At 49.1% G+C, this 15293-nt stretch overlaps 1 protein-coding gene across 1 annotated transcript; it reads left to right on the top strand.

Annotated features, from left to right (window-relative positions):
• Nucleotides 1-357: 357 nt before the first annotated feature.
• On the top strand, nucleotides 358-15293 carry ITGA10 (integrin subunit alpha 10). The gene is made up of 30 exons (XM_045544870.1): nucleotides 358-472; nucleotides 1949-2060; nucleotides 2259-2368; nucleotides 2586-2677; nucleotides 2905-3019; nucleotides 3718-3845; nucleotides 4022-4170; nucleotides 4858-5008; nucleotides 5198-5363; nucleotides 5501-5574; nucleotides 5829-5973; nucleotides 6184-6332; nucleotides 6568-6711; nucleotides 6853-7056; nucleotides 7352-7482; nucleotides 7886-8052; nucleotides 8149-8291; nucleotides 8720-8833; nucleotides 9058-9143; nucleotides 9296-9437; nucleotides 9604-9696; nucleotides 9853-9929; nucleotides 10076-10165; nucleotides 10569-10653; nucleotides 10824-10937; nucleotides 11209-11289; nucleotides 11430-11543; nucleotides 12858-12953; nucleotides 13238-13351; nucleotides 13639-15293. The coding sequence occupies exons 1-30, from the start codon at nucleotides 421-423 to the stop codon at nucleotides 13702-13704; spliced, it is 3504 nt and encodes a 1167-aa protein (XP_045400826.1). The 5' UTR covers nucleotides 358-420; the 3' UTR covers nucleotides 13705-15293.

Raw genomic sequence — 15293 nt, 5'->3', positions numbered from 1 at the left:
ATATCACTGCTATCAGTTCTTTCGTTTTCCATATCCCAGGTTGAGATAAATGAGGTTAGAAAGTAAAAGGAATCTATCCCCCATTCCTACCTTCTATTTTAACTCTGAGGAAAGCAACAATAAAAGGTAGAAAAAAAGAAATGGCAGAAATAGTCAAAAAATGTGTTCTCCTCGGATATTGAGATGAGACCTCCAGGGGGCAGCACCAAGGCAGAGAAATAGCCTAAGTCACTCAGTCCTCTCTTCCTCGGTCTGGGGCTCCCCACAGTTCTCCACCATCACCCCTCCCATTCCTTCCAACTTTATTTTTAGCTGCCAGTGGGAGGGGGCAGGATGGGAGGGAAAGTAAAGAAAACAGAAAAGGAGAGGGACAGACAGAGGCACAGAGGACTTCTCATACAGGACAGGGAACGACCAGGCATGGAGCACCCCCTCATCCTTCACCTGTTCTTGCCTCTGATGTTCCTGACAGGTGAGGGAGGTTAACTTCTTGGTTTCTGGTGGAAGATATGTTTGGAATTGGGACTTTAGGGTTAAAATTCTTTGGGAGTCAGGGTAGGAAGTTAACACTGATTCTACATTTCACGTATGTGTGCGTGTACGCGTGTGCATTCTTATGCCCACACATGACTGCTTCAATATTGAGACTGGCAGGGGCTGAAGCTGTCTTGGACCTTGCTAAGATTTGCATCTAATTGCATCAAACCTTTGTCCTAACCCTTGTAGGAGTGAGGAGATAGAAAAGAAACATGATGTGGCCATCCACGTGGCTAGTCTGATTCCTATCATCCCCCTCCTACTTCTCTGTACGCTTGGTGGTCCCTGGGGCCTGAGGCATAACTGACTATGTGGTCAGAACTCTGGGTTTATCTAACCAATGAATTACAGTTCCTGGTCATACATCCCTGTCAATTTTCTGGATGCAAAAAGGCTCACATACAAGATACTTTCTGAAAATGAGCATGGTTTAGGGTAGTGCTTATAGCCATTGGTAGTGGTGGTGGGAGGGAAGCCTGAGGGAGGTTGCTCGGAAGTAAGGAGCAAGAAACAGTTGGGGAAAGAACCATGGGAGGGACAAGAGGCCTGGAATTCTTCCTTGCCAGTGCCCTGTAATCTTTGTTTCCTAAAATACCAGCTCTGATTTTAAAGGGATTGGGGTTGGAAGGGAAGAATCATCCAGGGCTTGACTGGGGGTCTTTAGAGTGGCCCTAAGGTTGAGTGAGGAAACCATGGTGGTAAGCAGGGGGCAGTTGGAAAGGTAGATGAGTTAAAAAGGAAGCAAGCTGCGGGAAACTGTGGAGTGATGGGACCCTTGGCACGGATGGATGGCAAACTGTGTGTGTGGGCAGGCGGGTGGCCCCACCCAGTTAATTACCACTGAGGTTTCCAGGACTAGAATCAACCAGAGACCTAGACATTGGAGAAAGACAGTGAGAGTGTAAAAATGACACTGGGAGTCAAGAAGAGATAGAGAAGGAGAGACCCAGACAGTGTTCCTTAGCTTCATTTCCTTGCCCCTGTGGTCCTGAGTCTTGGGGGGAATTTGGAAGGAATGCTTGTTCTGGGGCTGCAGAAAAGGCTTCTCTTTCTTTTTACCCTCACAGTTTGGGGAGGAGAATGTGTAGGAGGAATGATGTGGAAAACAGTAACTTGACCTTTCTAGACATGTCTGTGAATGAGATTTCAGGGTTGGGAGTGGAAACACAGCTGTACATCAGCCTGGCAGAGGGCCGCAGGTTAGACATCTGGACACAAACAGGAAGGGAATCATCCTTGCTTGGGGCTCTGAGTACATGACATTGACAGAGGCCAGGAGAGCTTATGAGTGAAAAAGCGGCAGATAGACTGAGATAAAGACGTTTCCCTCACGGCTTCTCTCTGGCTGTGCCTCTCCAGTCATTCATTAACTCTGACCACTTCGTGCTAACCTTATGATCCTGGCCCACAGGTCTCTGCTCTCCCTTTAACCTGGACGTGCATCACCCACGCCTATTCCCAGGGCCACCGGAGGCTGAATTTGGATACAGTGTCTTACAACACATTGGGGGTGGACAGCGATGGTGAGGAGGAACCAGAGGGCTATGGGGTTGGGACTGTGATAGTGCTGATAAAGGGAAGGCAAGACCGATGGGACTCTAAACAAATCTGGACTTTTGAAAGTGGCTGAGGCTCTAAATTTGCCACTTCTGTGCCCTTCCCCTCTGACCTATGTCAAGGGTCATGTTCACCCAATGCTTATATTCACATCCTCCTCCCAGGATGCTGGTGGGCGCCCCCTGGGATGGGCCTTCAGGTGACCGGAGGGGGGACGTTTATCGCTGCCCTATAGGGGGGCCCCACAATGCCCCATGTGCCAAGGGCCACTTGGGTAAGAAGATGCCTGACCCTTCCCCTCCTAACCCTTGACCTTGATACCCTAGTAGCCTTGACCCCCTATACCTCAGCTTCTTCACCCCCAAAACCCATATACTCCCTGTCCCCAATTTGATATTGATCCCTTCTCATTTTCTTCCAAAATCACCCTGAACTCAAGCACCCTGTTTGTGACCCCATGATCTCATTCTCTTCCATCCCCCTCCAATCAGGTGACTATCAACTGGGAAATTCATCTCGTCCTGCTGTGAATATGCACCTGGGGATGTCTCTGTTAGAGACAGATGGTGATGGGGGATTCATGGTGAGCTAAGGAAAGGGTGGTGGCAGGGCCTCCTAAGGCCCAAGGCAGAAAAAAAGTGTAGCTTGGTAAGGGAAACTGGTTTATATGGAGGGATCAAGGCATTCAAAACCCTAGAAAGCAAGGTAGGGAATCTCAGGGAGTGGTCTTAATGCCTCCTTCAACTGGGAGCATGTTCTCAGGGTGCCCTCTGAAGCCTGGGAGTAACTATTTCCCCCACTCATTCCCAGGCCTGTGCCCCTCTCTGGTCTCGTGCTTGCGGCAGCTCTGTCTTCAGTTCTGGGATATGTGCCCGTGTGGATGCTTCATTCCGGCCCCAGGGAAGCCTGGCACCCACTGCCCAACGTGAGCCAGAGGAAGGGCCTGAGGACTTAGTTCCCAGAAGAGGGTGCTGGGTGGAAAAAGTTGGGACAAAGGGTATGATGCCTGGCAGAGGGCCTGTATTGTGGCTATCCTCGTTTCTACCTAATGTGCCTGCAAAAGCCCATGTTTCCTAACAGATTAGAATTCAGACTCCTCACCAGGGCATCAAGACTCCATGATCTGATCTAACCAACTTCAAAAACTCAACTCGTGCCTCCACACACCCTGTGCCTTGGCCATAGTAGTGACCTCACCATTCTCCTATGTGTCATCTATTTTCATACTACCATCTCCCTTTGTTTTATGTATTCTATACCCAAATGCCTTTCCTCATATTCTCCTCTCCTCAAATATCTGTAGTGCTCAATATTTTCTTAGCTGCTGCCTCCTTTAATTCCCCATCATCACCGCCAATCCTCTTTCATTTTTCCACAGCAAAGTGTTGTTTTCTCCCTAGCACTTAATTCCTTCTTTGTTTTTCAATAATTGTACATATGCCTGTCTCCTCTTTTATTCATTTCCATACTTACCCAGAGCCTGGCACAGTACCTTCCTTGCATGTAAGAAGTGCCTAATGAATGTTTGTATTGAATGAGCTCTCCCGTGACTCTTTCCCTTGTTGCCCTCAGGCCAGTATCCTTCTACCTCTTTGTTCCCCATCACCATATCCTTCCTCCTAGGCTGTCCCACATACATGGATGTTGTCATTGTTTTGGATGGCTCCAACAGCATCTACCCCTGGTCTGAAGTTCAGACCTTCCTACGAAGACTGGTAGGGAGACTATTTATTGACCCGGAGCAGATACAGGTAAGAGACGGCAATGTGGAGGGGCCCGGCGGGGGAGAGACAGGGAAAGAGGAGATAAATGTGGCATCTTTGGTAGTATTCAGGTGTCCATCTCCCCTCTCCCACATACTTTTTTCTTTCTCCTGTCCCCCATCCCACATACACACATTCCATTTGAGTACACACTTTATTCCCAGGTGGGACTGGTACAGTATGGGGAGAGCCCTGTACATGAGTGGTCCCTGGGAGATTTCCGAACCAAGGAAGAAGTGGTGAGAGCAGCAAGGAACCTCAGTCGGAGGGAGGGACGAGAAACAAAGACCGCCGAGGCAATAATGATGGCCTGGTGAGGCATTGTGAAGGGGAGTGTGGAGGCCAGAGTGATAAAAGCTTAGAAGGGCTAGGGGAGGGTGTGGAGTACAGTGTCTGCATCCCAAGATGTCTTGCATGTTTACCTCTGTGTGTACACTAATGGCACTTGGAGGAAAACAAAGTTGGCTGTCATTGCACTCCCTCTAATTGCATTTCTACAGTGTCTATATCTGTGTCTCTCCATGTCTCTGCTTTGTTTATCTTCACAGACAGAACTCTCCCTCTCTCCATCCCTTCATTCCAACTTTGATCCTGGCCCCCAGGTTCTCCAGCACTCATGTCCTAGCTCATGATTCAAAGCCCATCTCTGGGAAGACTCCCCTGACCTGACCATTCCTCTCTGTTCTATGTTTTCTTAATATTTATGCTCCCAATGCAATATTTGTTGAATGAATCTATGAATGAATGAATTTTGTGCTCATTTGCATTGATGATCTGCTACTCTGTATGTTCTATGACATTCAAATATTTGAGCTCTTACTCTGTGCCCGTCTTCATGTTAGGCACTTGGAAATGTCCTAAAAGGCAAGATGCCCGACCTTGGTGAATTGCCAATTACATTTAATCTTCTGTGTGTGTGTGTGTGTGTGTGTGTGTGTGTGTGTGCGTGCATGTGTGTGTCTGCATACATCTGATCACACCTCACTTCTTTCTCTCTCAGCACAGAAGGGTTCAGTCAGTCCCGTGGGGGTCGACCCGAGGCTGCCAGGCTACTGGTGGTTGTCACTGATGGAGAATCACATGATGGAGAGGAGCTTCCTGCAGCACTAAAGGCCTGTGAGGCTGGAAGAGTGACACGCTATGGGATTGCAGTGAGAATCTACTCTGGATCTGGAAGGATGGTGGGGGGTGGTGACTTGTGAACTGCCCAAGGCCTGAGAACTTGAGGAAAACAGGGGCATTAACAACTTCCCAGACTTTAGCCTCTTCAATTTAATTGACTGTGTTCTGTACCAGCTCTAACACAGCTAACAGACCCTATCTGGATCTCCTGACCTCAGGTCCTTGGTCACTACCTTCGGCGGCAGCGAGACCCCACCTCATTCCTGCGGGAAATTAGAGCTATTGCCAGTGATCCAGATGAGCGATTCTTCTTCAATGTCACAGATGAGGCTGCACTGACTGACATTGTAGATGCACTAGGAGACCGGATTTTTGGCCTTGAGGGTAATGATTACTTTGGAGAAATGGAGGACAGGGTGTGGGGAGTTCTGGAGTGTAGGTGGGGTTCTGGAGTGAGTTCAGTAGGTCAAAGATGGAACTGTCATCCTCTGATATTGCCTCAATATATTCTCATGCCCAAGGGTCCCATGGAGAAAATGAAAGCTCCTTTGGGCTGGAAATGTCTCAGATTGGTTTATCCACTCATCGGCTAAAGGTTGGACAGACTCTGACCCCCTCCATGTCACCTCCCAACCTCTGACCTCTTCATGACTCCTTCCAACCTGTGACTCAGACAACTTCAACCCTAGGGCCCTTCCAGATTCTTCCTTTAACCAATCTCCACACTGACCATCCCACGCCTTTCCAACTGACCCCAGTGTACCCTCAGTGATCCTCTCACTCCTGGAGAGTTTTTTCTCCTTATTCCCCACTGTCTTCTCAGGGATCCCATCTGGTTCTGCCCCACAGGATGGGATTCTCTTTGGGATGGTAGGGGCCTATGACTGGGGGGGCTCAGTGCTATGGCTTGAAGAAGGCCACCGCCTTTTCCCCCCACGAACGGCCCTGGAAGATGAGTTTCCCCCTGCATTGCAGAACCATGCAGCCTACCTGGGTGAGTGGCAGAAAGTTGCAGAGGACTTGGGGATCAGGGGGAGGAAATGCTTCCCCAGTGGGGGTTATGAGGTACTCCCTCTTAATTCATGTAGTTTCTCACTAATCTCTTGCGATTTCCCTGGGAACTGCCTCCTTTGCCTTTAGGGAACCCCCCTACTCTGACTCTATCTTCTTTCCCTTTTACCTCTGATGCCTTGCACACTTCTAGGTTATTCTGTTTCCTCTATGCTTTTGCGGGGTGGACGCCGCCTCTTTCTCTCAGGAGCTCCTCGGTTTAGACATCGAGGAAAAGTCATCGCCTTCCAGCTTAAGAAAGATGGGGCTGTGAGGGTCGCCCAGAGCCTCCAGGGGGAGCAGGTAGGACATCCAAGGAAGGGTGGGACTCTTGAATCCCAGGGACCTCCAGGCTGTGGGGGAAGAGTATGAAGGGGCAAGAGAGAGGCCTGAAAAGTCTGTGCTGAATTCTGGTTGGCAGAGTCTGTCAGGGATGTAAGGACCAGATTGGCAGGCTGGTGAGTGCTTCCCACTGAGTCCACTTGTCCACAATCACCTTCCCTTTTCTCTGGGGTCATCACCACCCACCACTCCCCAGATTGGCTCATACTTTGGTAGTGAGCTCTGCCCACTGGATACGGATAGGGATGGAACAACTGATGTCTTACTTGTGGCTGCCCCCATGTTCCTGGGACCCCAGAACAAGGAGACAGGACGTGTTTATGTGTATCTGGTTGGCCAGGTAAGACTTGCTGGGAACCCCTAGGACTTGTGTGGGGAGGATGGAGGGAGGAAAGAAGGAAATGCGTATATATTTGATGGCTTGCTGAGAGGTTAGGGTTTCCAAAATAGAATCTTCTGTCTTCTCCTCACCATCCACTAGCAGTCTTTGCTGATGCTTCAAGGAACACTTCAGCCAGAACCCCCCCAGGATGCTCGGTTTGGCTTTGCCATGGGTGCTCTTCCTGATCTGAACCAAGATGGTTTTGCTGATGTGGCTGTGGGGGCACCCCTGGAAGATGGGCACCAGGGAGCGCTATACCTGTATCATGGAACCCAGAGTGGAGTCAGGCCCCATCCTGCCCAGGTCAGGAGTGCCCAAATAAAGCAGGGTCATGGTGATAGGAAGGGGAAGGGAGATGTGCCCTTTGCTTTTCAATAGTCGCCTTGGCTTGAGATCTGGACTGAACAAGGGCCTTTATCAGTAGGCAAAAAAGTAAGGCAGTAGGGGTAGGATAAAAGTTGCCAAACTAGGAAATCCTGAACACGGGCACGTTTCTCTTATTCCCATGCCTGATGGGAAGATTAGGAAGAACCAGGCAGAAGGCCTGAGAAACCAGGTGTATGAGTCCCTGCCTCAGTCTCCTCTCTATTCCTCTTAGCGGATTGCTGCTGTCTCCATGCCACAGGCCCTCAGCTATTTTGGCCGAAGTGTGGATGGCCGGCTAGACCTGGATGGAGATGATCTGGTAGATGTGGCTGTGGGTGCCCAGGGGGCAGCCGTCCTGCTCAGGTGAGGGATCCCAGCTCAGGTAGCAGTGGACAGCATAGCATAGCTGTCAAGAGCAAGGGCCTTAATGTCATAGACTTAGATTGGATTTCTTGGTCAACTTACTCTGTGCCTCCATTCCTAGTTTATCAAATGACAATCACAATAATACCTACCTTATAGATTTATTGTGAGGATTAAATGGGATAATCCACGTAAAGGTTTTAACACAGTGCCTAGAATCTGATATGGTAAGTGCAGGTTGAATTGAATCTATTATCTTACTTCTGTCAGAGAGTTCAGGGGAGGGTGACACATGTGAATCCAGCCTCTCGCTTGTTTGACTACAGGGAGGCAAACATGGGAGTTGCACTTCTTGAAGGGCTCACCTCCTACTGCTAGAATTTCTTTCCTACCCCGTTCACAGCTCCCGGCCCATTGTCCACCTGACCCCTTCACTGGGTGTGACCCCACCAGCCATCAGTGTGGTTCAGAGGGACTGTAGGCGGCGAGGCCAGGAGGCAGTCTGCCTGACCGCAGCCCTTTGCTTCCAAGTGACTTCCCGCACTCCTGGTCGCTGGGATCGTCGATTCTGTGAGTGACTAGAGTGCAGCCTCAGCAGCCCTCAACGCCTTGCCTGCCTTGGTCTCTGGACTCCTCTCCACCCTCACTCTTGCCTCCCCCATTCAGACATCCAGTTCACAGCATCACTGGATGAGTGGACAGCTGGGGCACGTGCAGCATTTGATGGCTTTGGCCAGAGGCTGTCCCCTCGGCGGCTCCGGCTCAGTGTGGGGAATGTCACTTGTGAGCAGCTGCACTTCCATGTGCTGGTGAGAAGGGGACAGGAACTGCTTTACATCAGGGCCTGAGAGTGAGGAGAAGTCGGGGTCGGAGGAGGAATTTCAGCTGGATCAGCAAGAAAGCCAAAGCCAGGAAAATGCAATGATTCAGACTTTGGAGTCAGGCTGGTCTGGGTTTGAATCCTAGCTCTGCCATTTACCGCCTGTGAACTCTGGCAAGTCCCTTTACCTCCAAACTTCAGTTTCCTTGTCTGCAAAGGGGTAATAACAATAATAATAACTATATCATAGGAGTTGTATTAGAATTGAGTTTAAAAGTATTGATAAAACCTTAGGATAGTGCCCAGCACACGGAAAGTGTTTCATAAATGATCGCTACAATTATTACATTCTGCCAGGGTCCTGGGTTGTACCCTTAACCCTGGCTCCTCATGATCCTAGACTCTGGTTTCCCTCAGGATACGTCAGATTACCTCCGGCCAGTGGCCTTGACTGTGACCTTCACCTTGGACAATACCACAAAGCCAGGGCCTGTCCTGGAAGAGGGCTCACTCACCTCTATACGAAAGCTGGTCAGCAGTGCCAAGCTCTGCCCTACCGTGGGTCCCAAAACTGCCACCCCCACCCCCGGTGAATTCAAGAGAAAAGGGAAGAGGGAAACATGAGATCATGGTGAAATCTAATCGGGGCCCCTCTGATCAAAATATACCCACTCTTCTCTTTTCACTTTCCCCCAATTCCATTCCTTTCTCTGTGCCCTCCTCTCTCAGCCCTCAGTGTCTTCTGTCTCTTCCAGGTTCCCTTCTCCAAGGATTGTGGCCCTGACAATGAATGTATCACAGACCTGGTGCTTCAAGCTAATATGGACATCAGAGGCTCCAGGTTGGATGCATGCACTGGCCAAACCAGGGTGACCTGGGAAAAACTAGAAGGGACTTGAAGGGAGCTAGGGGTTGTTTCTTACCTGTGATAACAAAAATGAAACTTTTGGCCAGCCTTCAGCTCCTGGTCTCTCCTTTATTCACCACTCCCAGGAAGACCCCGTTCGTGGTTCAAGGTGGCCGGCAGAAAGTGCTGGTATCTGCAATTCTGGAGAACAGAAAGGAAAATGCCTACAACACTAGCCTGAGTCTCAGCTTCTCTAGAAACCTCCACCTGGCCAGTCTCACTGCTCAGGTGCCCTTGGAGGAGGGGGTGTGGGAGGAGGAAAGAAAGGAGGAGGAAGAAGATTGGGGTATTGGCCTCATCTGTGAGGTGCTCTGAAGAAAGGCTCAGTGTTTAGGGCCTGTAGGTAGGATAGCAGTGGCACCTCCAGCTTCAACCCCCATTCCTCTGCCCTCAGAGGGACAGCCCAGTAAAGGTGGAATGCACAGCCCCTTCCATTCATGCCCGGCTCTGCAGTGTGGGTCATCCTGTCTTCCAGACTGGAGCTAAGGTTTGTTGGGATCCAGGGTGAAAGGGGGGCTCTGGGAGAGCAGGAGCTGGGATCCAAGGGTCCCAGGAGTTCAGGGAAGGGGTACAAGGGCTTCTGTTCTTCTGTAGTTGTTCCATGGGAAAGAATCTACCACTGCCTTATGTCCCCTGCTCCCAGGTGACCTTTCTGCTAGAGTTTGAGTTTAGCTGCTCCTCCCTCCTGAGCCAGGTCTTTGTAAAGCTGACTGCTACCAGGTAAGAACAAAAGGAATGTCCTCCCAGACTTCTCCTATTGGGTCTTGACTGGAGGGGTGGGGAGGAACAGCATTGACTCCTTTTTTTAGCAGAGAGGGGTGTCTGAGGAGCGGTTGGATGCGAGCTTCTCCCCCCTGACCCTACAGCAATAGCCTGGAGAGAAATGGGACCCTTCAAGATAACATAGCTCAGACCTCAGCCTACATCCAGTATGAGCCTCATCTCCTATTCTCTAGGTATGGCCTGGCTCCTAGCTGGGACCCAGTTCTGACCCCAGACTCATACCCTTTATGTTTCTGCCCTTTCCTTCCATGTTTTTCAGGGTTTCTAGAAACCCATATCCTTGGGGCTGATGAATCTTTTTGCCCTCAATCCCATATACTCTGAACCTTCTCTTTCAAGCATCTTACTTTCTTAGGTATAGGGTTTTGCCGGGCCCTAGGCATTGGAGCTGGGATGAGGGGTTACGGGATGTGGCCATAACGTTTGTATCAAGTCTATGTCATGTTCCATTTCTGTCTTCTCCATGTACCCCCATCTCTTTGTCCATGTGCTGTTCCTGCCTTCCCTGAATCCATGTCTGTGTGCTGTGTCTGTCATGGCTGTGACCATGTATTTCCTGACTTGGTGTTCACACAGTGAGTCTACCCTGCACCGCTATGAGGTTCACCCGTATGGGACCCTCCCAGTGGGTCCTGGCCCTGAATTCAAAACCACTGTTAGGGTGAGAAGCTGGAGGGGTCTTGGCATGAGGAGGGTGGGAGCAACAGTGGTACAGGATAAGGATGGGAAGAGTCTCTCTTGGATTTCATTGGTATCTAGGGTGAAGGGGAACAGATGAGAATGGTTCGTCTTCTGTCTCCCGCCTCTTCCCATTTTCAATCCTCCTCTCAGGTTCAGAACCTTGGATGCTATGTGGTCCGTGGCCTCACCATCTCAGCCCTCCTTCCAGCTGTGGCCCATGGGGGCAATTACTTCCTATCACTGTCTCAAGTCATCACTAACAATGTGAGTCTGGCCTATGAGTGCATGGAATCCTGCCATCTTGAGCTGGTGGATTCACTGAAGCTGGACACCACACCAGCTTCCTATCTGCTGGGCCACTGCTCTCAGGACTCCTCCCTCTGGAGGACCTTTCTTTTACATATGTGCCTTCTTTGGGAGGAAAGAAAGGGATTATAAAGGGAAGAACAAGAGTGTGGGTAGTATGTCCCTGCTCAGCCTAGAGTGGCTGGCCTAATCCCATTAGGAGGGTCTTTCAAGTTGGATCTTCCTCTAGGCAAGCTGCACAGTGCAGAACCTGACTGATCCCCCAGGGCCGCCTGTGCACCCAGAGGAACTTCAGCACACAAACAGATTGGTATGAATGACAAGAGGGTGTCTGGAATGGGAATTCAAGTAGAGTCGGGTGCCTTGGGACAGCAGGGTGGGAGCTGGAGGGAGGAAGAAGGGATCTTTCCAGCCCAGGGTCCTGATCTGCCTGTCTGTCTCTTCTGGTAGAATGGGAGCAATACTCAGTGTCAGGTGGTGAGGTGCCACCTTGGGCAGCTGGCAAAGGGGACCGAGGTTTCTGTTGGACTACTGAGGCTGGTTCACAATGAATTTTTCCGGAGGGTAAAGCTTTCTTTTTCTACTATTCTCCCCTTCTGTTCCTATCTGGAATTTTAGCATAAGTTTTGAAGGTAGACAGACCCATGTTCAAGTTTTGCTTTTGCATCTTATTAGCTTTGATGGTGAGCAAGTTACTTCATCTCTCTAAGCTTCTTTTTCCTGATCTCTAAAATAAGGAAGATGATGCCTACTTCATGGGGTTGTTATAAAGAATAAATGAATAATGAGTTGGATATATGGTGAACACTCAATAAAACCTACTTATTGTCCTTGTATTTTCCTCCATTTACCGTTCCTTGGTGCTATATCAATGATCAATCAACATTTATGGGATACCTAAGTTTAATCAGTTAATAATCAACTGCCTATTATATCAAAGGCCTGTATTATTAGGTTGATACTGAGGAGAATATCCCTAATGTTTAGCCTGATGCCTAACTCATTGTAAGTGCTTAATATATTTTTGTTAAATGAATGAATAAATAATTGCTATTACATGCAGGATGTGTATTAGGGAGGAGTGGGAAATGAAATTATAGGTTGAGAGGGATCTAGATTATCAAAGGTCTCTGAAGCTAGGGAAATAAAATTGAACTTAATATGATAGGCAGTTAGGAGTCAGTGAGAGGTCCTAAGCAGGGAAATGATATCTTAATTATAACAGCTAGTTAGCACTAGGAGTTTATATTGTGCTTTCCCATATATCATCTACTTTGAATAACACAAGATCCCTGGGATGTAGATATCTGTTTTAGGGAAGTTAAGTCTGGCAAACCATCTTTTCTCCTAGTGTGGTTTTCTTTATCCTTCTTTGGTATCTTTTTTTCATTCATTTATTCATTCTTTCAACAAAGATTTATTGAGAACCACTGCATACTTGGCACTGTGCTAGGCACTAGGCACCGGGACACGAAGGTTAGCAAGACACAGCCCTTAACCTCAAGGATCTCATCATATCATTCAGTGGCGAAAGACAGAGATGTAAACACCAGGGTTGGTGGGAGTTAGGAGGAAACATTGCCCTACTCCTCAGGGGGGATGACATCTAAACTTTAACCTAAAGGAAGGGTGGAGCCTAGACAAAGGGAAGGGGAGTAGAATGCATTTCAGGTAGAGTAAACAGCAGATATGATGGACCAGAGGCTTTCCATCTGTTACCTTTCTTCTCATTTCCCATTGGTTGTCAACGTTTCCTTTTGGTCTTAATTGGCCTGGAAGTTGTGCCTCTCAGCCTCAGCTTTGCTCTTAAGGTTCCAAAGACCCACACTACCCGATGAAGGCTCACTTTAAATGTCTTCCTCTCCACTTGTTCAATAGGTCAAGTTCAAGTCTCTGACAGTGGTCAGCACCTTCGAGCTGGGCACTGAGGAGGGCAGTGTCCTACAGCTGACTGAAGCCTCCCGTTGGAGTGAGGTGGGGCTGGAGACTGAGTTTGAGAGCTGTGAAAATAGCTGATGATGGGGATGAGGGATGGGAGATTTTTCCAAATAAAGCCATCTCCATTAGGCAGCAGTGAGTGAGTCCAAAGTGAAAATCAGGATACTAGAGTTCCACTGCCTCCATTCCTGCCTCAGTTTCTTTCCTTTGAGTAGAAAGAAGTTATTTATTCTATCTGGCAGCTGGCTTTGCTAGAATATTGGGTGAGGCTATCTGGGTTAAAGGGTGCATGTGAAAAAAGAACTCTTCTCCCCAAATAGAGCCTCCTGGAGGTGATTCAGACCCGCCCTACCCTTATCTCCCTGTGGATCCTCATCGGCAGTGTCCTTGGGGGGCTACTTCTGCTGGCCCTCCTTGTCTTCTGCCTGTGGAAGGTAAGCACTGCTTTGGGGGGGGTAGGGAGCGTGGTGCCCACGAGTTGAAGATTACAGCAGGGGAACAGGATTTGTGCTGGGCAGCTAAGCAGGCTGTGTGTGTCATGTCCCTATCTTCTTCACTGTAATCCATAAATGCTGGTTGAATTAAACTAAGCCAAATAAAATAAATTTGCATCTTATTTTTGGAAACAGAACAAAAGTAAAGACCTCAGATAAGTCTGAGGGCTATTGGCAAGGTCCCCAGTCAAGGCATTTGGCAATAACTCTTATCTCTTCCTCTACAGCTTGGCTTCTTTGCCCGTAAGAAAATCCCTGAGGAAGAAAAAAGAGAAGAGAAGTTGGAGCAATGAATATAGAATAAGATTCTAGAAAAGCCTCCCTGGCAGCTTCTTCAAGAGACTTGCATAAGAGCAGAGATTTGGGGGCTCATATGGGACAAGAAGAAACCTCTGGACTATCTCCCCAGACCAGCTGCCCGACTTGACTTTTGAGTCACGGGGACGCTGCTGGCAAGAGATGAGGCTTTACCTCAGACAAGAAGGGCTGGCACCAAAACCAGCAACGCTCCCACCCCGTGCTCCCCCCTCCTTATGATCCTGGTTCCATAGCCAACATTGGGGCCTTTGTTTGGGGCCCATTTTTCCTTATCCCCAGGAATTAAGAATTTTTTTGCCTAGGTCCCTGATTCCTTTCAGATTCCCTCTTTGTCCTCCCTCACAATTTGGAAAGGATAAGGATTATCTTCCTCCATTCTCCCACCCTCTCACCTTCCTGCCTGCTCCCCACTCCACAGGAGGGAGCTGAGGTTGGCTTGAAAGGAGTAAAGTCAACATCTGCTGCTTTCCTGTGGAGGCTGGTGATTCATAGAGCAGGATGGGGAGAGTCAACAGGAAAAAAGGAGGGAGGAGGAAAAGCCACAAGAGACATTTTGTACAATTCCAAGGAACAGAGAAGCCTTTAGACAAGCAACTGCCATCCCCCCTGAAACCTGAGATTTTGCGGTGCACTCGGCCGCCCTCAGGTGCTGGTGAAACGGAGCTGCCCCCAGGCTCGCTGGCCATGGGCTTCCCGACTCACAGCCTTCCCTGGGAGCAAAGCCAGGGCCTGGTGCCCGATTTTCTGGAGCCAGGGGCCCCCAGGTGGCTGGAACTGGGATAGCAGGGAAGGCTGGGTGCCCTAGGCAGTGTTTTCTCTACTTCTCTCAGGCCTTATTCACTCTTGAGCCTTCCTTGGGGCCTCTTTATAGAAAGCAGAAAGAAGAGAGAGGATTGCTGCTTGATGATGGGAAACGCTTCCACCTTACTGGCTTCGGGAAGCAGCAGCCCCATGGATCTGAACGAGTGGGGTCTGCATGAAGATGCCAAAGCAGTTGGCATGAGGTCTCTGGGGAGCAAGGCCTCGCTTGCTCAGCACTGGTTGTGTAGCACAAACAGCTTTTAGGAAAATGTTTCTGGGACAACCCTAGTCATATCTTGTAGGGTTCATCTGGTGGGATCAGTTTGCCAGTCCTTGCTTGATCTTTACCAGAAATCCCCAAGTTAATTTCCATCTCTGACCCCCACCCTTCCCTACCTTCATGTTTTGGTCATGGCCAGTAAAGGCAATTGGATTCTCATAAATAACTGGGTAACTGATATTTTTTTGTAATCAAGATTTTGGATATTGAAGTCAGTTATTAGTCTCCAGAGCACAGCTCTGATAGCCAGTTGAAGAATCAGCACTCATTTTGAGCTGAGAAGAGAGAAGATGTGATCAGGTAGTTGACTAGCTGCCACAGAACCTGTCCTCCCAGACTGCTCCTGAGGCCTGACCACAATGTTTATTTTGGCATGTCTCTGGTCTTCTGCAGAGGGCCACCCTCATGGGCATTGTCTCTATTTCTTAGCAGGGTGGACAGTATATCAGATGGTTAGAACAAATAAAGTTCAGTGTCAAATGA

Source organism: Lemur catta, chromosome 3 (genome assembly GCF_020740605.2).
Source record: "Lemur catta isolate mLemCat1 chromosome 3, mLemCat1.pri, whole genome shotgun sequence".
Lineage (NCBI taxonomy): Eukaryota > Metazoa > Chordata > Mammalia > Primates > Lemuridae > Lemur > Lemur catta.
The sequence above is the reverse complement of the archived record's forward strand: the minus strand, read 5'-3'. Positions and strand labels throughout refer to the sequence as shown.

Coding starts and splice junctions, on each gene's coding strand:
- ITGA10 (XM_045544870.1), top strand. CDS start 421: ATGGAGCACCCCCTCATCCTTCACCTGTTCTTGCCTCTGATGTTCCTG. Junction 2,369..2,585: donor ATGTGCCAAGGGCCACTTGG/GTAAGAAGATGC, acceptor CCCTCCAATCAG/GTGACTATCAACTGGGAAAT. Junction 3,020..3,717: donor CCTGGCACCCACTGCCCAAC/GTGAGCCAGAGG, acceptor CCTTCCTCCTAG/GCTGTCCCACATACATGGAT.